Source organism: Cylas formicarius, unplaced genomic scaffold (genome assembly GCF_029955315.1).
Source record: "Cylas formicarius isolate icCylForm1 unplaced genomic scaffold, icCylForm1.1 PGA_scaffold_4__25_contigs__length_36172078, whole genome shotgun sequence".
Taxonomy (NCBI): Eukaryota; Metazoa; Arthropoda; class Insecta; order Coleoptera; family Brentidae; genus Cylas; species Cylas formicarius.
The window spans coordinates 25427148-25453247 of record NW_026844334.1 but is presented as its reverse complement, the minus strand read 5'-3'; the positions used below and the strand labels follow the sequence as shown (position 1 = coordinate 25453247).

Below are 26100 nucleotides of genomic sequence, written 5' to 3'. Positions count from 1 at the left end.
AGTATATGGAAGTTTCTTTGAAAAAAAAAAAAAAAAAAAACAAACAAACAAAATGTCGCTTTTGAAAAGCATAGAATTCTAAAAATATGTTTTATTGCGTAATAAATCTCTTATATAATTGGACTGCTGAAGTTCCCTGTGGGATTGTATTCTTCTATACAACACTGGGCAATCTAAAGAACTACACGCAACTTGAACGAATGATCTTGTACAAGAATGACAAATCTAAAATTCAATTACTTATTTATTTTGGCAAGTTGTATAATTTTCAGTTGATTACCAAATTGACTTCATAATGATTCTTCTCCCATATTCTAAGTTTTTCAAATAAAGTAAAAGCTGCAATGTCTGGTTTCTGACAACACTTCTGACACAACGCATCCGCAGTGGGTAATTCGCAGCCAGCGCAAATTTTGTTAACAAAATATTGAGACAAAGTGGTTTTCATGCCGGGAGATGAATTGGGTAGGTAGAACGTTTGTTTGCGAGGCATTTGGTTAAACCTACAATTCAACATTCGGCCGGTGGGATTCATTTTTAAGTGCATAACATACCAAACGTTAACGTCGACACCAATTAAACTAAAGCACCGGTTTATAGGAGGAATAATGACTTTTGTAATGTAATACAATGCATTAGGCCTCAGTGAACAATCGTTAAGGATGTCCCACGGGCTTCTAACAAGTTTAATTAGAGGTAATCCCGGTGAGCCGTTCACTATAACATATGGAACTCTTTCTCCACTTCTTGGTTCACTGCGCCTGTCCACAAGTTTCCATTTTCTATAGCAACATATAAGCATACTGACTAACATTCTGCGTAAGTGGTAACACTCAATAGCTAAATGTCTAAGTGTAACTTTTTGGCATTATTTTGTTAATATTGCACTCCCGGATTTAGCGGCAAGTAACGATATATTTCCAATGCAATGCATTTAATATAATCGGAAAAAATATACTTTTTACTTTGCGATAACAAAAGTACAGGAAAAAAAAAGTGAAATAAAGAAAAACAAATCTTGAATATTCTTCTGCATTTAAGAAAACCGTCGGAAGTTAAAGTCATATCAGCTAAGTTCGCAAATATTATTATTTACTTTAAATATTGTTTTAATTTACCGAGGATAAAATGAAAAATAAATCACAAGTATGGCAGGCAACATAAAACTTTTTTTACTTGTAACAATGACTAAAAGAAAATCAAAAAATTATAAATATTTACTAAAATAACTACAAAACCCTTTACTAAATTGAAACACATTTTAGGCCCATGAGTTAATATTGCATGCAATTGCAGAAAATAAAAGTTTTCATAAAAAAATGATTGTCTACCTTGCTAGTTCTAGTGCTGGTACACAAGCACCCGGTTTGTAACCACTCGCACCTCTGTACTCTTTGGCAAATGTCAAATCCTGAATACTTGTTTTCCCTGATTGGATTTTATTAAACTGCCTAAGAACATACTGCTTAATCAAGCTGACATCTTTTATGTCAAATAAGAGACGTAAACACTTTTCCAACATCTAGAACGAGTAATTGAAGATCTAAATCCTAAACAACCTGCACACTTGAACCTTTGAAACTGCGGGACAACCATCTCTCCTAACTGTCTCGATACCCTTGGCGTCATATACTGGTTCCGTTTGATCTGGGTTCTCGTACATGTAACCAACATATCTTTTTTTAGTTTGCAAAATACAGGGGTGGTACACTTTCTCTAGTTTTAATTTTATAGGATCGGGGTTATCTTTTGTAATCGCCTCTGCGATTTTTTTGCCCACCTCAAATGCCCCCTTTCTAGATCTTCCTGGCACAATTACAAATAACGAGTCAGTATCTCCATACACAACCTAGAAAAGTTGTCGATCATTGTTGCCCAACAAGTTTTTCTTGTAGTGCTCACCCTCGCGCCCCACTCAGAAGTAGTATCTACCATAGCTATGGCTCTTTGAAGAGTTTCCCGGCCTTTACTAACGACACTATCCCCGACCTCTACACAGCACATTCTTCCGCTGAAGTTTGCAGCTGTGTACCCATAAGTAACATTAGCTATCAATTTTAAACCTAATTGCCTGTTGTGCAATACCTTCTGAAGGATGTTATTGTCTGCGTTCTCTTTCATAGCGTTCTTTACCATGAGCCGAGTGTCTAGAATTTCTTTGAGCATTCTCGGCAATATCCCTTCCCTAAGTTCTTTTTTTACAAATGCTACACCACATGGGGAATAATTAATCAAATCCCTTTTTGCAAGTTTCTCAGTAACTCTCTTGGAAATTTTTAACTGAGTCGCTCCAAATTCGAATAGGCCATTTTTCCCCAGACATTCGACTCGACCCATACATGTAGTAAAGCAGTAGTTGTAAGCAATAATTATTGAAGGATATAAACTTTGGAAATCCAAAACAATTACTGGATCGTTATACATTTTGGATTCCGGTTCCATGACAAGAGGAATGTATTCTGGTGCTTTCATTCGGGCCCTTTGCATCACAGTAGGAGACACTGGAATATAGTTCAATGGTTTAGCTAAACGCAACATCATGGATTCTACTCTGAATTGGGAACCTCTTGATAAGACTTCATAAAACAAGATTCCAAATAATCTAGCTAATTCACTGGTACGATTGATAAAATCCAGCTTTTCAAATAAATCTAATACTGAATTCACTCTCACGAAGTAATATTCTATCACTCTGTGCCTATGAAGATTTGTTGGATAATCCCACCACTGTGTCAAGTCTTGAAATAAATATTTTGGAACACGCCTGCGCAAAATTGCGTAAACTATAGACTCAAAAGTATAGCTTTGTAATGCAACTTCATGTCTCATTAATCTCCAAATGTCCAACACTATCCGCCCTGTCACAGCTGTTTCTAATTCGTAATTATCGTCAGATTTTTTAAATCGAGTAAATCTATTTACCTGACTCCTGCCAAGAGACTGTAAAATGCTAATATTTAGGAATCTTGCTCTATCAATTAAGTAACCCCATGATAACATATGAACTTCATAACCCGCTAGTATGTCAGGATCTAGATGGACAATGAAGTTTAAAAAATTGTGCAGGAGAGATTCTTCAGAATCTGCATAGGCAGTATCATAATCCCGAGAAGTCCCATTCAATATGGACGGGGATATATTGTGAATATCGTTAGGCAGACTATTTATAACAAAAACTCCCGTCTTTCTTAAAATCCTTGATGAATCCCGTGGAGCATCATTAGCAAATGAATAAAAAATGCCACAAATGGGGTCGTATTCGGGATCGGGATTTAATTTATCCCTGGTACGGATGTGAAGTTCTACTACAACAGTGGTTAAGAACTGATATTGAACTACAGTCCGCACTGCTTGTAAATTCTCCACTGATTTTTGTAAAGTGTAGCTACTTTGCGTCACTCCCTCAATGACATCTGATCTGTCACGATCTTGAGAATAAACAACAGATTTCCTTAAATTGGGTGTATTTTCTTCAGGGGTTGAAAATAGATCAGAGCTATTCTGAGGCTGAGATTGAGTGCAAGAGGAAATAGATATAGAGTCCATGTTGCTATCATAGCTGTTTCGAATGTAAAAATTGTTTTTTTCGTGTTTCTTCTTAAGTTTCTTTGATATAGATTTTGAATTCGTGTTTTCATCTACCCATTTATTAACAGATCTCATAGACGGCGGTTTTTTTAATGGCGTGATGATTAAGCCACCATTGCCGCAATGATTAAGTTTTAACTTTTTAAGGTTGTTTTGATTCCAATTCAGTTTGACAGTAGTTTCAACTATCAATCTTCGGAACTTGTTTAAAGCATCATTATGAGATTCAAATTCTTTTAAATGAGCTGTGGTTTTGCTTGGAATGTTCAAAACGTTTTGTCCTATTTCAACAGAACCAGTACAATCTTCCACGTTACCGTAAAAAGCTCCAGAATAACTTATGTGTGGAATCCCATACTGACCTAAGGATTTTTCAATGCAATCTCTTGTTGGTGCCTTTATTTTTGGAGTTAAAATAATATTCTCCCATATTTGTTTAAAACTTAAATCAGAATTTAATGAATATTTGTAACTTGGATTTAGCCTCAAGGAAGAATCTGGGGAAAACACATTAGAACAGCCTTGTTCTGTATGATGATCGATCTCTATGCAGTGTTTCTCGGGAAGAGCATTACTGCAATGGCCATTTGAGAATATATCAAAAGAATTATCTGACTGATTCAAAGTTTTTCTCAACTGGGAATTAGTTGTTTTTCTTGGATTTTTACTCACGGAATTTGATGACTTTGAAACAGCTTCTGTTATATCGACTGTCTGTTCACATCTACAACAAAAGTAAAATACAAAAATGTCACTATTAAATGTGGCTCTGGCAAGAATACACTCACTTAAAAGGTCTTGAAACATTATTCTCCGTAACCGTATTACCTGTTAAACATGATTTTATATTACTATTTTGAAAACAAGATTTGCCACCATAGCTGATTTTAAAGATAACAATTAAGATACTTGCCGGATCTCCTTTTATGGTAATCAATAACATCTAACTCATCTTCTGAGGAGCTCGTGTTTGCCGTCCCATCACAATTCATATATAATAAAGATTTCCTAGATAATTTACCTAAAAAACGTTAAACATTAGCAAATTTTGAAACCTATACCAATAAAATTAATATAAAATGATGGTGACAGAAAAACAGATTTGAAATTTATACCTTTATAAGTGAAATCTCCCTTATCCCTATCCTTATTATAATTTAAAAAATTTGTAGTTTTATCACAGTTGGTAGGATCACAGTTATTACAAGACCTGTTTAATTCTTCTCCAGTATCCAAAATAAAACCGGTTGGTACTGGCGAGACTGGCCGATTTTGAAAGTTATTCACACCTGTATTGCTTTTCTTTACATCTATTGAAATATTTTTCAAATAGCATAAGTGTTTCTCTAGTTCCAATTCAGCGTCCCTCAATTGTTTCTCTAATTCGAGTGTTGTGGCGAGAGAATATTTTAAATCTGGGGTTATAAAGTCATCTGCATTGCTAAGATGAGGAATAGAGTCTTCTAAATATTTCAAATTTTCTTTAATATTTGTGTTCTGTTGACATTTTAAATTGTTAATTTCGTCTGTGTAGTTAGTATGAATTTCAACAACTTGTGGTATTATTTTGCCTCCATAATAATAAAGGAACTTTTTCTTACCCTGATATTCTACAATTAAGTGTAGATCATCATCTATATATTTCCTCGTTTGTTGGAGTATATGGGCCATAACTGACTCTTCTTTGCGCTTGGCTGAAATATACTTAAAAGTATGAACACAAAACAGAATAAACCGAGAGCCTAGAATTAAATAAGATCAGTGATTCATTAAAGTTAAACACTATTAAGTCCACTTTTTATGATTTTATGAGTTTTATAAACGAATCTTATATAAAATTTCGGGTTTTTTCTATTTCAAAAGAGCATTAAGTCATACATCTATCCTTTTCTAATATGTTTCTTGTTAAAAGTAAACAGTGTTTAGTAACATTAGTACCCATTGGCCTGGTAAAAACAAATCTGTGTACAACTCCACTATGTAGGTTCAAATGTGACTGGAGGTCGTGTGACTTAATACCATTTAGATTTCTGACGCAACCCGGTAAAAGGAAAAAACACGTTTTTGATTTAACTGATCCTCACCCTCATCTTTCTAGGACCAGACAAAATTATGTCAGAAAATATCCCATTAAGTGTAATATAAGTTTAGTCACAATCAATTACAAATTAAAAAGAAGATGATTTTACGCATGTTTTTTATCAAGAACAATTATTTTGTGTTTTCATTGTTGAAGGTCATAAGCCAACAATAAAAATTAAGGAAATAAAAAAGGGAAATAATTGAATAAATAATGACGAAATCCAGACCAAAATGCAAGTTTTTTTTTCTGCATATTTCACTGTATATTTCTGCAATATTTATTTCTACATAAAAAAATCATGACAGTTTTAGTAAGATTTTTATGAAGTGTTACCCAGCAATGTACCTCTATTATAGTAAGGAGTTTTATAATAAAAAAACTGTAAATTGTTTAAGGTATTTTATTATTATTAAGGCGTGTTCAGAGGCTAATGCAATTTTTAGCTAGCTTTAGTGGTGTGTATAGCAATATCTTTGAAATTATTATTCAAACAACTTTATTACCCTTCATTTTAGTAGATATGAGACCTATTGATTTATTTGTTTGTTTGTTTTATATGATTATTATAAATTAAATTAAATTAAATTAAACAACTGGAGGGAGTATTATTTGATGTTGATGAATGTTGTATGTGCCAAATTACATTGTCCATATAATGACTATCCTCAATTTGATAAAAGATATGCATGTACATAACAACTTTTTGCAAATTGCAAAGTGTTTGGTTTAAATATAAGCGTCTAGCCACACAAGCAAAGTCAAGAAAAAAAGATTAAAATATTTACCCAGAAACCATTTCTGTCCAGGAATGAGACTAAATTTTGGTACATGCTTTTGTTGGAACATTAAGGACCAAATTTTTTCTTTTTTGCTCACTACTCTTTTTATCCTTTGTAGTTTAAACCTTCTATTCAATTTATTTATTCTGAAATCCAGAAGTCTAATTTCATCCTCTAATGTGTGTTCCCCCTTTCTTTGGAATCTTGTTTTCTTCAAATTACTAGGTAGTTTTGTTTTTTGCAATTTGACAATTTTATTTGAAGACTTAATATTTTCATGCAGCCTGCTTAGTACTAATACTAGTTGTTTTTGTGGTTCTTCTCTTTGAGATGGTAATGTCTGTAGTCCACTATATGAGCACTCCAGTGAGGGCATTGATCTTCCAGTCTTAACACAACACATCTAAAGAAGAATCAATTATGTTTCAAATGTTTTAAATAGTAATACAACTTACATTTTCTTTTAATTTTTTCATCTGCCATCTTGTCATATAGCGAACACAATCAGTGTCAACTTGCCCATCAATTTGGGGTATCAATGTGTTGTTTAAATCAAGGAAAATATTATCAGTGGAATCATTAGTATGCTGAAAAACATCAGTCTCCCTTGGTGTAAGAACTTCAGGCAAAGGCATACTCAAGTCTAAATCTTCAACAGAATCACCATTTTCTTCAGTGTTTTCTATTACTGTTTGAGAGAGAATACTACCCTCTTCCACACATTCAGTATTTGCATTTTCCAGTTCCTTTAAAACATTGGCAAAACTTAAATCTGCTTCATTGAGCGAAACATTAATGTAAGACTGAAATAATGTTACATTCTGACTGGGTTGCATCAAAGAGTCATCTAAAGAAATTTCCAAACTTGAAGGGGTGTGTAAATCAACTGTAGAGGCATTCTGAATATTTACATCATCTGGAGTTTCTGCTGGATATACAGACATATTTTCTTCAAATCTATTGACTTTTTCATCAGAAGATAATAGAGTCAATCTCTTTAAAAGAGCCTCCTTATAAACCAAATGTGATTTAGTGGGAGATATATCAGTGTTCTTTACTTCTATAAACTGACCTAGCTGAGACTCTTTGCTTTTATTTCTACGTCTTTGTTTTTCATCATCCCAAAGAGCTGCTATCCCGGGATTGGCTACTAACTGGTCACTAACAATCTCCCTCCTGTTAATGATATTTTGAGCATTTATATCAGCTTCCAGTTCACAAGTTGTATTTTTTTCTAAAGTTGATTGTGAAAAGCTGCCATTCTCTGTCGAAATGCTTGAATTTATTCTATACTTTATGTCATCAACAACCATATTGCTCATACCATGTAGGTTGTGATCAATCATAAACTGAAGGGTAAAATTTATGTGTGCTTCGTGAGGCTGAAATACTTTTCCTAAAATTGACTGGTTTGATAGAAGTTTGCTGACTGTCGCTACCACCATGGGGTTATATAAATAAATTTTAAAAAATTGATGCTTTTTAAAGTGATAACCATACATTGGTCTGAAATATGAAAAGTACATAATGTTCTCAGGATAAATGAAAATTGAGTTGTAATTTAATTATACTTACATACCAGATACGAGAGATATTTTATATACATGCTGAGTTGATGAGCTGCCTTGGTTTAGGGAAATATTGACAGCTTTATCGATAGTACCTGCTAACTGATAAGAAAGAGTATCAGCATCTCCAGTTCCATCGTAAGGTATATATAGGTATGGAAATACCCCGTGAATATGAACACATATTTTTTGACCTGAAAATAAAAATACATTTGTAATTACTGCGACAAAAAATTACATTAAGAATAAAACCGTGAGTGATGAATTGCAAATATTATATTTAAATAAATATTTTTACCATTTCCATTCGATCCAAAACAGCGGAGGACTGGCACTTGAGATACGGACGAACCCCTAAAGTCGGAATACAGAATATCTAATCCAGGTATGGGTTCACTCATATAATAATCTAAAACAACTATACGAATATGGTTTTCCATCAAATGGTAATATATTTCAAAAACTTTAAAGTAATTCAATACATTTTAAACTTAAATTCTAGGTTAAACTTGCCGGCAACCAAAGATGCTGTCAATTAAGAGCCATAAACAAGAGTGCAGAAGAGAATAGTTGCGACTTGCAATCACCCTGGCTCAGATGAAACGACACGCAATGATTGGGTATATGACGCACTGCGTCCCATGTAACAATAAGATTTAGAATTTAATGTAACTACGTCATTTTTCTTTCTCTTTGTTTAATTTAATATATTTCAAACAGCGGTGACAACAAAGTTTTGATGTTTGTATGTTTGATGGTTACTAATTTGTTATATACCTGTATTTAAGGTTATGTGAAATATCCCTCACAGTCATTTACCTACTAGAGATATGAAGGTACTGCCTAATGCTGATAATGCAGGCATTTATGAAGCGTTTCTCAAAGAAAAAATGGAGAAGTTTCATTCAAAATACGCATGCGCGAGATTTAAAATCTCGTTTTTAACCAATGACGTAACGACATTCAACAAAGTCGCTGACAAATCGTCGATAAGTTTGGAAGCAACATTTTTACGGCAGTATATGCAAATAGGCCCAGATCTCATTAAATTTTCTGGCAAAAAGGCGTTAAGAGTCTGGATATCGCTGTTTAGAAAGAAAATGGAACAAAGTGTAAGTTAGTGAAAATGTTGTAAGTGTTACTTACTTACGTTGTTGGCGATCAGCATGGTGTCATTACATATGTATAATACCCACTATAGTAACATATTTTTTTAATATTACATATTTATTTTGTTAGCTTTCTGAAGTCGACGATTACCAATATGCTGTTGAGATGTAATATAAGAACATGTATATACGGCAAGTAAATGAAGTGTTACAGAAATTACAAAGGATAAGTTATTTAGCTGACCAGTAATTGCACGTGAAAATATTTGACTAAAATAACAAAGTCACAATTTGCACGCTATTCGCCCACTATACACATTATTAATAATTTATATATAGTCTATTTATTATCATCGGCTATTTATATTTCCGTGCTGAACGGTTTGTATAGGACGCAGCAGTCTACCAGTTTGGATATTGTTTTTACAAGGTCAGTTCGTCCTCAGCATTTTTCCTAGAGCATAAACACTGTAAGAATGGGAGACCAGGCACCAAAAAAAGTACATCAAACGAGTACGCGAACATTGTTCCAGCAAAGTGCCGTTCTCGTACTCACACTGGAAATATTCTGATATAAAAAGCTTCGAGCGCTTTTTCTGGTGTGTAACGCTACCTCTTTAAAATTTACTTTTAGAGCGCTTCATTTGCAAACAACTTAGAAGCCTCTGTCTTTCATCACGTTCATGCCCTAAATGAATTCGGCCTAGATATATGCAATCACGGCTTGATATTCAAATTAGGTATTACCGATAACCAGAAAAACATGAAAACACTAAGTGACTCTGCATCAAGTGTCAAGTCAAGACTATATTTCATTTTATTTTAAAGTTTCACGTACATATTTTATGAAGAGATCATAAGGAAAAGGAATTAGAGAGAAGACTCTCTGGATCAATGTGAATTCAAAAAAGAGTCATATAATATTTAAGCTCCTTGGTTTTGTGGGCGATCTGCCATTTTCCATTTTTAGTGACCCTCCGGGATATCAAGGATCACTGTAATAAGTCAATGAGATATATAAACATATGGAAGAAAGATCTATAATATAGGACGAAGAACAACACTTGGAATGTGACGTTATTAGAGATTCGAATGCTGTGGAAATGATTTAAAAATTACCTGCAAGTATAATCATTACATAGAGAAAGGACCAATATTAAAGAAAAGGACAATAGGAACGAATAGGAATTGTTAACAGGCAGATATCAATCTAATGCAAATTCGCATTTTGTTTCCCTGTATTTGTAATTATAACTTTTATTCTGTTTTCATTGTTTCATTTGCTGCTTGTCCAGTTCGGAGTACTTATCTGTACGTGAGGCACGTGAGTTATTTGCCTCAGACTTTTATTTGCAAATTTTTCCAAATTTTTAACTACAGTTCCGTGTTAAAAAAAATCTAAAAATTTAGTCGGGATATCATGAAATAATAGCATAAATGGGGGTAAACTAACGTATAAAATATCCCATGGTGGCAAAGAGTCTTTTATTTTGGGAAGTTTCTCTTCTCCTAAACCGCCTATACATTAAAATGTATTTTCCGAATTGGTTATTATGGGGGATAAATAACAAGTCGGATGAGTATTTAAGGTAGGTTGTTGCCTCGTAGAAAGCCATTTATTTTTTTCAAGTTGGTCTTGTGCATAAACGCGTTTTCCAGTTTAACCAGTTTAGCCATTGGGACAATCCGACGATCTCTTATGTTAATACAATTCGCTAAAGATTTATCCAAACAAGTGACGACAAATAATTTTTTTGCCGTTATTTAGTGGAGTGGATTTTGTGATCAATCGTTCTGTTTAGGTTATCGCAACACCTTAACGCTTTAGTAATAGAAAGCAGGTAGGATACCCACACTAAAAATATCTGATTTAGGTGTAACCAGTTTCCTTAACATCTTTATTTTAATATAAATGTCTTACTAATGAATCACAAATCAAAAGTTATGCCCCAAATGTAGATCACGATAATGGTAGGTGTTTTCCGGAGCCACCATGCATGAAGTGTTTTCTAAATCACCGATCAATTTGAAAACAAAGGAATTGGGCCATCTTTAAATGGCAAATAAGAAAAAATGGAGCGTTTCCATTAAAAAAATCTAACGATTTTTTCATTTTGGTTATAAATGTTATTTTTTGATCGCGCTGTATTGATTCTTTTTTTAAATATCAACACAGATGTATTAAGAGATATATTAAGTTCAGGGAAATTAAATAAACCCTAAATATAGAGGGTGTTCGAGGGTAAAAATATAATATGTTAAAAGTATGAGTGAGTCCAAATAAGTTTTGTTTGTAAGTTTTCTTGATATTTTTTACAGATTTTGAGATAATAAATGGGCTACCCGGAGCACCTGTAATACTGACAGTAATGAGCATTTTTAAAAATTGTTCAAAGAAATTTCCACTGACTGTGCTACTATACTATACTAAAAGCCCTTGTTAAAAAGAAAATAACTAGTATTTTGTCAACTATTCTAGAAGAAAATGTAAAAACCATTTGATATTCCCAAACCCGATAAACTTGGCTGAAAATATAATATCTCAAAAATGTTTATACATTATTCATGAGCTTTCCGAGGAATAGAAAATTCAGCTTTAAAAAAGGTTCACTCAAAATCCGATAGGATTTTTATTGAACCATGGCAAATTTAAATGGATTTTGCTCATTTCGAACAACAATTCATGTTTCATGAAATTTTAGACTTGAATTTGATTCAACAATGCGACTCTGAAATTGCTACAACCATTAAATAATATCCTGTATATGGGGTAGACTTATTACTTACTTGTTGAGTAAACCATTTTTATAATTGCTACAATATTTATCTTATTCATTTTTTAATCGACTAACAATTAACTAACCTCACACTACAAATGTTTCTAATTTTTTTCCTAAAAAAATCGAAAAATTGTTATAATCGTAATGATTTTGGCAGTACCAATAAGAAAATGGTGCCGTTGATTTTTTTTATTTGAAAAATCCATATATTTATATCATTTTAACGAGGGCTTAGGTTTAGCCAATTACATGAACAAAAAATAGTTAAATATAAGAAAGAACACACCTTTCTTGTACAGTTCTTGGCCGTTTTCGTGTAGTTCCCAGACAAGTTTTAAAAGATATTTAAAACAGGCGAATACAGTAATTCGACAGCAGCCTATTTAACTGTGCTAATTTTTTACAGATAGATTAGAGATGTTTTGCTCATTACAATAAAATAACTTACATTGTTTTTTCAAATTTTCCTGTTCCTACTGCCAAAATTATTATAATTCCCTACAGCAATTTTTATTATTTTTTTGTGTTTTGAATCATATGCCCTAGTATTCTTTTTGAAAAATAATTATCAATCATAGAACATAGTACGCTAATAAAATTATATAAATAATTTGCAGTTTGGACATGGTTCTTTGCTTTTTCTTATTTAATGAATATATTGTTTATCACTCCCAACAAAACGCCCGAAGCTTGATGTAGTACTTATTTCGTTAGGATACAAGACAACATATTTTTCTGAGGCCGGTTCTGTTATATGACGACACAGCTTTCGAACGAGTTGTGCGGCCTTCTGATAAACAAATTAAACAGGGAAGCCGCGATTGAAGTTTGACTAACAAGAACGGGACGGAAATTGTAGTGAAGTCGCTTATCGATTCCTGCAGCACAAAATTCCTGCGAACGTAGTGTTTTGCCGAGCGCGGTTTGCACTTAAGTCATTTGCGCAAGGTGAAGTGCAGTTTTTGGGTGATTTTATTGATTCCGTGTCGTGGATAATGACGTGCAGACAAAATGCAAGAAGATGTAACTAGTGCAACAACAATCAGTGGTTTTGGTCTAAAAGTCACCGCGTTATTTTCGACAATATTGAAGGATCGTTAAAAATCGGTACGTAGCTAAACAATAAACAGTGACGTACCTCTGGATGAATCCGGATCTCGCGCCTCATTTGCGTTTCTTTTTTTAATTACAGAGTTGTTTTCCGATGTCCAAACTAAATATTTAAAGATCATTTTTTTTTAATGCGGATCATTTTGTGGGTTGCGAAAAGGCGCATATATTACAGCTGCTGGCAACAAAATCTGTTGATAATTCTTTGAATTTTAGATAACGATGTTTTCTAGGAATGACTAAAAGTACATGTTAAGAATAATTTATTGCTAGAACATTCGATTGATATATACACATGCAGAGTTGTTCACGCTGTACTTTGCCGAATATTGGGATCAAAATATTCCGTCACGGTTAAAAAAATGTGTATATTAAATGCAGATGGTCTAAAAGGAGCTAAAAGCCTTTAAGGAAACGGCAAACGCCTTATATTACAGCATATTAGAATTTTTGGAGTCAATGTAATTATTGTAAATGAAGTTGAATATTATTTTAATATTTAAAGCATAATATGCCAGAATTTTGGGACAATTTAATCTTCAAAACCCTGATTTTAAAAAACGGCGAAAGTAAAGATCTAAAAATGTATCGAATTCGTCGGCAGGTCATTATTAAAATATGAAATGTACAAATATAAATTGATAGAGTTATACAAATAATTTTTATTTTTGCAAAATAATTTTAAGAATTAGCTATAACAGGTCCACATATATCCCAAATGGATTTTTTTTTAAATTACAAAAAATATAAGGAAGTTTTTGAAAATTAAATTAGGGCCCTGCATCAGAAATTAATTGCACGCTGGATAAAAATGTGATTATCCGCCAAAGAATTTCGAAAAAATTGAGCGGTTAATTACATCCGGTTACTTACGGTGACAAAGCAATTAGGGTAAAACCTTTGACACTTGGAAACTTTCCTAAAATCAAATAGATATTTTGATGTAGCATACTTATAAGTCAAATTTGAAATTTCAATTTGCTTTATGCTTTTCCTAGAGACATTCAAGACGTTTCTAAAACTTTACAAAGGACTTCACTTGTTTTAATATATAAAATATATTTAGATATTTAAAAAAAAAAACAAGTCGCACTTTTTTATTGCATTGCAGTTTTTCTTGCAATACAAGATTATAACTTATCCTTTGAGCACAACGTTGAATTCTAAATAATTTTTGTATTCTATGGGTAGTTTTAATTTAAACTATTTGCTCCATCGTGAGTGTAAGTAATATTCTGCACTGCGGTGACTGCAATATTTCTAAGAGTAGTTACGGAACAACTTTTGACAGTACCAAAAATCTTCAATAACATATTATCCTTGCAAATTATGTGTTATAGTACATAATAAGTTCATCTGTAAGAGTGGACAGCCTGTAAATAATAGTACATTATAAAGTACCCAATTAGTCTTTCCCAAATATAAATTTTAAAAATCCCCAGCCTTGAGCTCGTCGCATTATTTCGTTATTATTAGTTTAGCTAATAGATAATTTAGATTGACAACAATTTTCCAGCATACAAGTGTAAAATGATTACGCGGGTAGAATTTGTTTTCAACGTCCCGCAAGACACGGATCAAAAGAGCCACACAAAATCTGTGAATTTGTGATTTTTGGGCCTATTATTTCCGATTGTTCGGTTCGTACAAATTGCTGATGCGTAACAATAAATTATAGAAAAAAAAGCGCTTGCTGATACGAAACTTTCTTTCCCGTTACAATTGAAACGTTTAAATTTGGAGAATAAAATCAGAAGAAATAAGAAAATGTTTAGAAATTGGTGTAGGAACATTTTTAGTATGAATATATTTTTAGAACAAAGTCAAATATGTTTTTATATACTACATCAAATAAATACATTCTGTCGTCAATGGTTGCCTCTGTGAGAGCAATGATTTTGTAGGGCTTGGAATCCATTGAAATCCATCGGAAATTGTTTTCTTGACCGAAATATCTAAAAATAAATTTTGGATTTATTTTTGAAGATGTTGGATGTTTTGTTGTAAAATAATTATTCTTGATGTCAACTTAATCTGTTGTTATACATTTTAATAAATTTTAAAATACAAATAAGCGCATGCGTTGTCAACAACTTAAAATAATCAAAACTTAAATTTGTCTCCAGTCTCCTACTACCGATGATATCAAATTGATGTTGAGGTCTTAGAGATTTAGAGGGTTGACGTTTTAGATTAAAAGGCCAGTACGATAATTACAAAATTATAAAGTTGACATTTTAGAAGAAATATTAAAATTTATATTCTACTAGGGCATATGCTTATTTCGAATAATCGAAAAATACGTTTTCACATTCTTTTCCTGATTTTTCAAGTAATTAATGGAAGATCCCAAAAACAAATGAGTTCGATTTTGTTTTGAAGACGTGAAAGTTTTAGACACGCATTCCAATACAGCTGGAACACAACTATTAGGCGAGATATAGAACATAGACGATATTATAATTCAAAATAACAACAAAAGTTGCAACTGAAACTCAATTTTCGAAAAATTACAATAATTTCAAAACGAGAAAATAGATTAGGTAGGTAGGTATAGAATAACTAGAACTAGAGTTCAATCAACGACGTAATGATCTTCGTCTCATGAATATGAATTTTAAAAATATTTACAGGGTAGATCAACTTTTTAGGTAAAAGCCGCTCATAGGTATCTAGTATTGTTTCAGAGTGACGGAGTGGTTTTAGAAAATGTGCATCTTAAAAAAGTGGCAGTAAGTTTTTTGTTATGAAAAATTTTGAGTTGTCATGAAAACATTTCCAAAGCAAAATTTTACGCAGAATTTAATTATTTCAATATAATATTATTTTATTTTTATATAATTAATTCGTATATAATAATATAATGTGTGTGTGTAAGTGGTACAAAAGCTATACACGAACTCCCCGGAGATGATAAGAAATAGTGGTTTTAGGAGCCGTTAAAAATAATTTTGCAACGCCAACATTAAAATTAAAGATAGAACAAGGTTAACCAGAACTAACATTAGATAAAAACCACATACATGCCGCACAGTAAGGTCTGGCTTGTGTGTATGAAAAGTGCAATGGTGCAAGCTTAAACTAAGACCTAGGCGTCTTTACAACCAACATCAGAATTTGTCAACGCATTTGTCTTCTGTATTTGTATTACGATGGCACTGTCTTTTATCATTATGTTTGTTCTGAAAATCGAGCTGCAGAGATCTACATTAGATTTTCTCTATCTGCTTTAGCAAGGCGAGTTTCCCTTTAAAAGTGTTCAATTTGGCTCAACCTGAACATTATGTACGTACTTCTAAATTTTGTCTAAATTGTCTCAATTTAGTGCGAGTTTTTGTTCATTTTTTAATATTGTTGGGTATTTCTGACGATACTTCGAAAAAAAAAACCTAATGATAGTACACAAGACAAACTAACCAATATAAATATCAATGCTGTTACACTGAGATGTTAAACCCAAAAACGAAACATTTGCAGATTACATTGTGAAACCCAGCTAAACAGCCTTTGACCAAACATAAAAAAATCATTGTCGACAAATATAATACAACGTATTCACTTAATAGTTCTATAATCTACGCAACAACTGTTGTTGGATTTTAAGTATCCGGTTTCAGAATGTGGCGAAACCGCAAATATATTTGGAACGACATTTTGCTGCAATCGTTTTTTCGTATTTAGTGTTATTCGAAAGGTTTTTGTACAGCTGTGTGGTTAGGTTGATAAAAACTGTTGCCTTAAATATGAAAGATTGGCATGAAAATAAAAATGTTTCTTATCTTGGAATTATTTTTACTAGATGATGTTACTGTTAAAACGTTTTCTTTTATTAGACACAATAAAAAAAGTGTTTTTATTTCTTTCTTCTTCAATTTTTTTTGTCGTACTTGCAATATCTTTTCAACTTTGTACACAACAACAGCTTTTATGTGAGAATTTCCCTACATTAACTTAACCTTGACCTTATAGTATCAACGAAATAGTTTACAAATAGAACGATATAGACTCGCATTATCGAATGTGGCCTTCTGAATTAAGACATAAATTAGTGGTTTTTTATTACCACAAAAGAAAGCCAAAGTCGTTTCTAAAAGTTGCTTGGCTTTCATTTGCTTTTTGTTTCAGATAGGAAGATGAAGTTGTTAAATGGCTTAGTATTAATATCCATTACATCACTAGTTAGCATTAGTGTCCAATCGCCATCAGAATGTATAAAAACAGACACGTGCAGTTGTTACTCTGCCATCGGGGGCGTATACGAATTCCAATGTCCAGATGTACATTACGAAATAAACATACAGTGGACTCCAGGAAGGACCGTAGATATGTTTTGCGAGACGAGAGAGAATCAAGGAATTTTTAACGAATCCCTTTTCCCTACATTTGACGGGCACGACGTTCCAAGTATTACCATAAAATACTGCCCCGATATAAGTGCGGTCATAAAAATAGCCAGGAGGAAGTTTAACATGGTGGACCTTCGACAGCTTAGCATAGAAACGTCCGCCGACAACAGCTTGAACGTTACGAGTGATTATCTAGAAGGACTGGATCATCTGGAAAGATTAAACATCAAATACAACTCGCTGATTTTGAGTAAAAATTTTTTGAAGTATGTCCCCAATTTAGTAGGGTTGAATTTATATAAGAACAAACTCAAAGATTTAAATATTGATTTTAAATACGTGCCAAAACTTAAATCTCTCGATGCGTCTGGCAATGAAATAACTTCGTTGTTTGATGGCGGATTTGAAGGCCTCGGCGAATTGACGAATTTGTATTTATGGAACAATAACCTGTATGTCTTAAGAAAAGACATGTTCCGCGGATTAACCGGTGTGAAGTTGCTTGAGCTGAGCAGCAATCTTATCGAAACGGTAGAGCCGGATACATTCTCGGAACTTTTAGACATAACCATTCTCAGTCTGCTAAATAATCGCATAAAGTTTCTCCACTCTAACACATTCAAAAACAACGCTCTGCTTCAGCAAATTAAGATTGCGTTTAATCCGATATTTCTACCCGATTACATTTTTGCAAATTTAACCAAACTTAAAGTTGTCAGAATGGACAGCTGTGGCTTGCAAAGCATTCCCGATCACACATTTACCGGATCAGTGAATTTATCAGAAATACAACTGTCGAATAATTCTCTAACGACTATTCCGAAAACTCTCTTTGATGGTCTAGACTCCTTAATGAAGCTGGATTTGTCTCAAAATCGATTGACCTCGATTCCAGATGAAGCGTTTTATAATCTGCGTAAATTAAAAGAACTACATCTTGAGAAGAACGAGCTGACGGTGTTGGGAGCTGATATGTTCTTAGGTTTGGAGAATTTGCAGAAACTAATCTTAAGCAGAAATAAAATTGCAAAAATAGAGATGACGAGTTTCCACGATCTGTTGGAGCTCCGACACCTTGATTTGTCTCATAATAGATGGGACATGGTTCCTGATAGGATCACGGGCGTTACTGCTTTGGGATTCTGCGTCAAAATCGAGGAGGTGTTGTTGCACCATAATAAAATCGAGACCATACCCGAAAATTATTTTGACTTAATGGTCAATATAAAAAAGTTCAACGTCAGTTATAATGATATTTCTAATGTCCGGGTAAGTTCCAAAATTCTCATTTTTTATGCAGGGATATGTGGAAAGAGTAAAATTATTGCCCAAAAATATCTTAACATTTTTTTACACAATTTATTTATTATTATTAAATAAATAAATGAATTTATTATTAATTGGTTTTCAAGCTATGAATTATAATAAACTAATTGGATCGATGTTTTATTTTTACAAGAAAACAAGCATAAATTTTGATTTTTTATGTGCCTATTATACAGAACAGTCTGATAAAATTTTGCATTTTGTTCTTATGCACTTGATGATAAATACTATAAAATCAATTTATTCTTGTAGGTTCCAATGTTTATTAAGGCATCGTCCTTCGAAATGATAGTGGATGTTTCCCATAATAACATAACTGAAGTCGACTTCTCCTTCATAGAGGTAATAGCCAGGGCGAATTATAACGGATCCCTATATGAACCGTACCATGCGAGTCAAACCATACTAATCCTGAGTGACAACGTTATCCCTTGCGATTGTACCAACTACAATCTGGTCAAATATAACAACGACATGTACGATCCCGAAGTACGAGCACTGGTCGACATTAAACAGGATCGGTTATACTGCTCGAATTTCGAGTCTCCTATTTTAGCAAGGGATCTCAGACCTGGGCATATCACGTGCTCCCTGGAAGGATTGATTAACTGTCCCGGTCCTTGTTCCTGCGATTATAGGCCCTATGATTTAAGCATAATCGTCGATTGCTCTTATCGGAACTTATCGACATATCCAACATTGAATATTACCGGCATCACGTACAATCAGACAGTTTTATATTTGAACGGAAACCATTTCTCACAAGGGCCCACTACCAACTCATCTTACCACAACGTCACCGTCTTGGACTTATCCCGCAATCATATCAATGAAATGACTTGGATCCCACTTCGCATTAAGGCAAGTATAAATGACCACGGTAATTGTACATTTATTTTTTAAATTTCTAACGTGAGATCATTTTGTTTGTAATTCACTTTTAGGAACTTCGTTTGAGTGGAAATAATTTGACTGGCCTGAGTGAAAACTTTATCAAGCTCTTAAATAAGACCGCATCGCTGCGACGAATGACACTCAACAGTAATCCTTGGTACTGTGACTGCCATGCTGCAAATTTGCAAAACTATCTTATGGCTCATTTTGACAAGGTAATTATTGTGCTCCTATTTAAAATTATTTATCAAAAGCCATTCGAGTATAGCAACCGTAACCGTGATTGCGTCTCACGCTTGTTTTTTGTTTGGGTCGATCGTATTTCTTATTTGGTTCTGATTAGAACAAAAACCACTTCAATCAATCACCCAAGCACACCCTAGTTAAGTTTAACATATACGAATGATTATTTGAAATAAATATAAATAACAAATGCAAGCAAAAAATACTAGACCTTTTCAGTTTGCAATAATTTATAATGGTAACAAGTCGTTCAATATTACCAATGCATATCTATAAATATTATCGAAAATACACTATGAATAAACCATATATTTCAAACCATTAAAACGTAGGTTTGCTGACATGAACGGAATGATTTAGGTTGGATGTAACATTAAAAGTTTTAAAGAACTTGATGTTTATATTTTATAAAAACCTAACCGAAAATTCGGATGCCAAACAAAATTTTAAAAAGTAATAATAGGTGTGTAAGTAAATCGCTACATATATAAAATGTATTATCCAAACTCGTAAGTGAACAAACAGTAAGTAACTGCATTTTTTCTTTGGTTAGAAATATGACAGTATATTTTAGTAAAAAAAATCTTGATTGTTTTATTTTATTACTTACACTTTTTCAAAATCTGTAGGAGGTAGGTATTTGTAGTTCGCATCAAAAAATGCTTATAGGTTCCATTTGAAATTCCAACGTTAACTTCTACGGGCTATTGTAATACTATTTACAAATCTTCTGGATTCTTCCTGCGTTTTTGATAAACTAAATTTTCTGACGTTTCGCCATTTGCAACAGGAACAGAAGATTTGTAAATAGGATTTCTAATACATTTGCCAATAAATATCCCTAAAATACATATTTTTTCAATTTGCTTTTCAACAAATGGTATTTCCAGTTTTGTTACCTTTATAAAATTTTCGATTTTTTTACTATTTTATTTCATTTTTAAATATACACTGGCCAGCAAAATTATTTTGAATTATTTTTAGAAATTCATATAAAAATTAAAATATTTATTTTTATTGTAATCTGGCATACATGTCAAATTTATAGAATTGTTTATTTTTATGGGTCTCTTTATCTTATTTTTGTTTCGTTTTCGTGCGATTTTTTTGATAAAATTGATCATTTACGGTACGGTGCAGTAAAGTGTTTATTATGGAAGGCCAATCTACAAATGTGACTGCCGAAGAGTGTGCCGAAGTAATCATTTTATTGGAAGAAGGATGAACCTTTCGAAGAATTGGACAGAGATTTGCGATACACCGTTTCCCATATAATCGAATGTTATGCGGACTCAGGTCAGCACTAAAGAAAACGTCGTCAAGGCAAACATCGCATAACTACGCCAGTTTAAGACCGTTTTTTAAGTATCTCTGCTTTAAGACAACCGTTTGTGACAAGAAGATGGCTGCAGACACAGCTACAGGAAGCAGAATTGCAACTGATACTGTTCGTCGACGCCTAGCCGAAACTGATCTGAAAACAACAAACTCATCGCTAGGACCAGCTGTGACCTCAGAGCATCATAGAGCAATGTTAAATTTTTCTAGAGAACACACATCGATTGGGCTGATGAAGACTGGGAAAGAGTTTTTTTGGTTAGATAGAACCAGATACAACTCAGATTGACGTATAAGAGTTTATCGAAGACCAAATGAAAGATGAAACCCAATGCAACTTTCAAAACACCTGATTATTTGGTGAAAGGTCAGTTATGTTTTGGGGAAAAATCAACCAGTCCTGATCTTAAGAGAATGAGAATGTTTGAGACAAGGTCTGCAGACGTTTTCAAGAACTTCCTAACCCGCCTACTACTTTACTTACTGGAGATATTGTCCAAATATGGGAAATTTGGATCAAAACGAGATAAATTCCGTACTTTTGAGCATGAATAATCGCTGCCGTGCTGTTATTCGATATAGAGGAGGAAATGCATCTTCTTTTCGAATTTTAGGTTTTGTTAATATCCTTATTAAGTTAGAATAAAAATTTTATTAATTAAGACATGAAAATATTTGATTGAATATTATGAAATAAAAAATATTTTTAGAAATATACTAGTGATGCATTAACTTTGCTAACCAGTGAATATTGACAAGTTTATTTACTTTTTTGCAAAAAAAAAAAATGCCGGAAAAACAAAAAGTTGTGAGAGATTTTTGTCATCAACAAAACATAAAGTTCAAGTACATCAATTTGTATTACATTTTTTGTAGCTTCAAGAGATTCGTGAGATTTGAACTTTATGTATGTATGTTGATTTGTGACATGCACCTTTCGCTCTCGCTCTAATAACGTTATTTATTTCCAGGTCAATAGGACTGACGTGCAATGCTACGCCAGTGCAGCATATCTGGTGAAACTCAACATAGTGGACCTCTGTCCGAATCCGCTGTATCTCACAGTTGCCCTGCCACTGATCCTCGCCATACTTCTTTTCTTTGCGGTGGCGATCGCCCTTTACTACCGTTATCAAAAAGAAATAAAGATCTATCTTTACGCTAAGAACCTGTGCTTGTGGTTTGTTACCGAGGAAGAACTCGATAAAGACAAGACATACGATGTTTTCATCAGCTACGCACATCAAGACGAAAAGTTTGTCGTGGAACACTTGCTACCCGAACTTGAACATGGCGACCATAGCTTCAAAGTGTGCATTCACTATAGGGACTTTATTCCTGGTGAGTTCATTAGTACCCAAGTGGTCAGTGCCGTGAAAGATTCGCGTAGGACTTTGGTGGTACTGTCGAATAATTTCTTGGACAGTGTGTGGGGTAAGATGGAGTTTAGAACTGCGCATACGGAAGCGATTTCCGAAGGTAGAGCCAGAGTGATCGTCGTCATTTTTGGTGATTTGGACGAAAGTAAACTCGACGACGAGATGACGTGTTATCTAAAAACGAATACGTATGTTAAGTGGGGCGACCGGTATTTTTGGAACAAGCTTAAGTACGCTTTGCCGCATTCTAATAAGCATTTTTACGACAAAAATAAAAAGCACGCTAAAGTGATGCTGAAAATTGACGACAAATTCGAGTTGATGAGTTCTCCTTCGCCCAATCAAACGAGTACGCCCCCTGTGACTCTAGATGCAGGTTTGTTAAAAAGTAAGGAAGTTAACTTACCTCTTGAGGGAGAGGATCCGTTGTTACGTAGGTGAATATATAACAAAGCTTTGCGAACTGTGATTTGTTTTGGTGCCAAACCACCATAGGACAGCCTAGTCGAACAATCTTTCCGATCTACTGAAAATGCTCAACTGATAAACATTTTAGTCTTAAGTCCATATCGCGTTTAGTCATGGAGTACAAAGATGACAGCACAAAGTATAAATGTTACGACATAGTCTTTTGTATAGAAATTTTTATAAGTGTTAGAAACAAAGATATACTTTCCATTTAGAACGCAAGCTTTGCATTTTCGCATGAGTGGGTCCAACGTGAACAATGTTGATATTAAGTACACTAAGCAAAACGTATTAAGTTCCATCAGCCGCTGTTATATTTCATATTATTAGACTTTATTAGTATTCGACCACAAAACCCTAGTAGATTGCGCGCAATTTCTTGTTTTTCGGCAATAGACCCACCTACCCTAAAATGTAACTGGTGATATGTAAGTGCCAAACAGCTTGGCGTGTAAGAGACTACGCAAAAATAGTTGTAGTTTTGCATTCAACTGGAAAGGTGCTCTAACGATCCGCATCCGCATTTTTGTTTTGTTATGTTGATTTTCGAGCTTTATAGTATATATGCAATGTGTTTGTTATTATTTCAAGATATCCGTGTGTTATGTACATATATTTTTGTAAATAAAATAAGTTTTTAAAAGTGTTTTTTATTTTTACTCTTCTACGAAGGCGAGTTAAAAGATATCGTAATAATTCCTATTCAAAAATTATCTGTGTGTTGCTAATGGAATCTTAAAAAATTACACATTTGTATTATAGTCAAATAAAGCTTTATGGATAGGATATTACTATTAGTAGTTATTTCTTGGACCTAGATTTTTTTTATGAAATTCGATGGGTCTTTGCATTTGTAGGAAAATCACTTCCGCTTATTCCTCAGTAGAATAGAATTTATTTTCGCTTCTTCAAATGGTACAAATACACCGATATGTTCTATATTCCTGATCACGTCAACAGAAAAAAAATCAATGTTACAATCAAAATATAAATGTATACACCACAAAACAAATAATGTAAAAACATTAATGAAGCATAAATTATTTCTTAAATATCTAATAAAAAATCTTGCAGTCAGTAGTAGCATTTTTGACTAAGGAATTTCCTTACATTTGCTATATTTTCAATAAGCCACTGTGGCTCACAAGCGAGAGGAGCAGACGTGAAAGAATTTAAAACGATATTAATGTTAATATGTCAATGTTAATGTCAATTTGATATTTTAATCATGCGATTATTTGTTTTTATTTCACTAGGCATAACCTGAGCTGAGCTGTTTCATACATTAAAATTGCCTGTACAAGTCCGAAGGAATAAAAGCGAATGAGATAGTTTCCCTCAAATTGAAAATAAATAAAAACCGAAGGTTCAGATTTTCACCAAATTATCTATTTTTACATGACAATTGTTTCGATAACACCGTGTCTTTATCAAATGTTATATTTACAAATTACCTGCCTATATACCGAAAAATGACCATAAAACTTTAATTAATGTTGTTGTGGGAATTTAAGTTCAATAAAGGAGAGGAGATATTTAAATCTAATTGATCGTTAAGCAATACATTTGAATGTCTCATTTTGTTAATCTCCATGCCTTCCAATAAATTTAATTTTCAACTTTTTGTGGCTGTATGTAAAATATCAAAATTGTCGTCAAAAATGTGTTTTTCCGTGTTTAAGTGTGCAGCATAATTGAAATCTAGACTATTGTTTTTAAACGGTCTTTTATGTTCGTTAATGCGTTTCTTGGAGGATCTACCTGTTTGTTGAATATAAATTTTAGGACGGATCCGCATTTCAACCCTTAGACATCTGATTTTTGAGATTTTGGACATTTCGTTTTATTGTTTTTTAAAAATTTTCCTATTGTGTTGTGAGATCTTAAAGCTATTTTTAAACCACATTTTGACAAATGTTTTGAAACTTTTTCACTAGCTTCTCCTATGTATGTAATTGTTTTAAATTGCTCGTGTTCTGTGTTAGATTTCGGATAAATAGAGTTTACTGTTGTCTGGATTTGTTTTTTACTTTTTATTTATATTCTAACGTCATTCAACGGTCAATTCTAACGGTCATGTCATTGAATTTATTGGTGTTGTTTTTGCAAAAACGTACTCAAAAACTAACAACGGTCGTAGAAAAACTATAGTATGCAACAGGTTTAGTAAAATTTGTAAGTCACTCTTTTATAAATCACTCGCTCCGCTCGTTCCAAATAAACTCTTGACTCAAATGCCGTTTACCACGGATCTACATCTGTAGTTACCACAATTGTCCCTTGGTTCTTGCTTATGTATTGGTGTTATCCAGGACTCTGAGCCAGCTGCTTGGAAATTTTCCCCATTTATATATCTGGCACGATTTTACAGTCCAATTATTTTTGGTCTTCCTACCCAACCCAACCAATATTGAAAACCTTCAAAAATTAGACTTCAAGACGTTCGTGTGACACTTCAATTTTATTCAGCCTGCGCGCCCACTCCAACAGATGTTTCTCTGCTATCTCTAAGTATGCACCCTCTTATAAATTGACAAATTCCTATCCGATATCCTAAATGGAATATTTGAATATTTTGTAACTCGCAAAATCTGATTATGCATTTTGATTAATATTTTTTGTGAGTTTAATTTTATACCAAATAATTTCTTTACATAACAAGAACGAGTGTCCGCAGTTGGTTCCAAATTATCTATTTCCAATTTTAGTATTAAATATGTCTTCAACTTATAGCCGGTATAAAAATATTTATATTTTCCCCTTATTTGGAATTTTGAAAGCATAATATGTATATAAAAATGTTTTAATCGGCTACGGCCTACAATATCTGACTGTCCATTGGCCACTGTTTGGGATAGGTGTCTTTGCATTTACATTCTAAATTTAATCATCAAAGTCTGTCCCGTTCGAGTGTTGATTACTCCAAATATTAAAATCGGGGCTTACAGCCTGTCTTTATTATCTACCGCTCACTCTAGGTATATCCGTTTTGTATAGGTGATAATGATATCCTTCCGGTTTCTGGCGTCTTTACCCTCGGTAAACTGATAATGGCGTTTGATAAATACGTCGTTTTACCCACGTTATAA

General features: G+C 33.2%; 3 protein-coding genes across 9 annotated transcripts; 2 read left to right on the top strand and 1 right to left on the bottom strand.

The window, feature by feature from the left end:
• Positions 1 to 74: 74 nt before the first annotated feature.
• LOC132701500 (DNA polymerase zeta catalytic subunit) lies at positions 75 to 9305 on the bottom strand. 6 transcript variants are annotated; one of them, XM_060669463.1, is made up of 15 exons: positions 9165 to 9305; positions 8532 to 8650; positions 8317 to 8427; positions 8026 to 8212; positions 6906 to 7956; positions 6457 to 6853; positions 5190 to 5282; positions 4502 to 4609; positions 4377 to 4416; positions 1903 to 4312; positions 1574 to 1849; positions 1332 to 1522; positions 555 to 782; positions 281 to 503; positions 75 to 225 (listed from the first exon to the last, which is right to left on the bottom strand). In XM_060669463.1, exons 3-15 carry the CDS (start codon positions 8417 to 8419, stop codon positions 79 to 81), a joined length of 5454 nt encoding a protein of 1817 aa, XP_060525446.1. In that variant the 5' UTR covers positions 8420 to 8427; positions 8532 to 8650; positions 9165 to 9305; the 3' UTR covers positions 75 to 78. The 6 variants fall into 6 exon arrangements, with proteins under 6 accessions (XP_060525446.1, XP_060525442.1, XP_060525444.1 ...); XM_060669459.1 differs by having other exon boundaries at positions 8317 to 8650; XM_060669461.1 differs by lacking the exon at positions 8532 to 8650 and having other exon boundaries at positions 9165 to 9280.
• On the top strand, positions 8832 to 10230 carry LOC132701507 (uncharacterized). Of its 2 annotated transcripts, none has more exons than XM_060669477.1 (2): positions 8832 to 9130; positions 10098 to 10230. In XM_060669477.1, exons 1-2 carry the CDS (start codon positions 8849 to 8851, stop codon positions 10098 to 10100), a joined length of 285 nt encoding a protein of 94 aa, XP_060525460.1. In that variant the 5' UTR covers positions 8832 to 8848; the 3' UTR covers positions 10101 to 10230. The 2 variants fall into 2 exon arrangements, with proteins under 2 accessions (XP_060525460.1, XP_060525459.1); XM_060669476.1 differs by lacking the exon at positions 10098 to 10230 and adding an exon at positions 9258 to 9365 and having other exon boundaries at positions 8849 to 9130.
• Positions 10231 to 12748: 2518 nt separating this feature from the next.
• LOC132701035 (protein toll-like) lies at positions 12749 to 23654 on the top strand. Its single transcript, XM_060668666.1, has 5 exons — positions 12749 to 13014; positions 17143 to 18632; positions 18942 to 19550; positions 19634 to 19798; positions 22136 to 23654. Exons 2-5 carry the CDS (start codon positions 17151 to 17153, stop codon positions 22982 to 22984), a joined length of 3105 nt encoding a protein of 1034 aa, XP_060524649.1. The 5' UTR covers positions 12749 to 13014; positions 17143 to 17150; the 3' UTR covers positions 22985 to 23654.
• The last annotated feature ends 2446 nt before the right edge of the window (positions 23655 to 26100 follow it).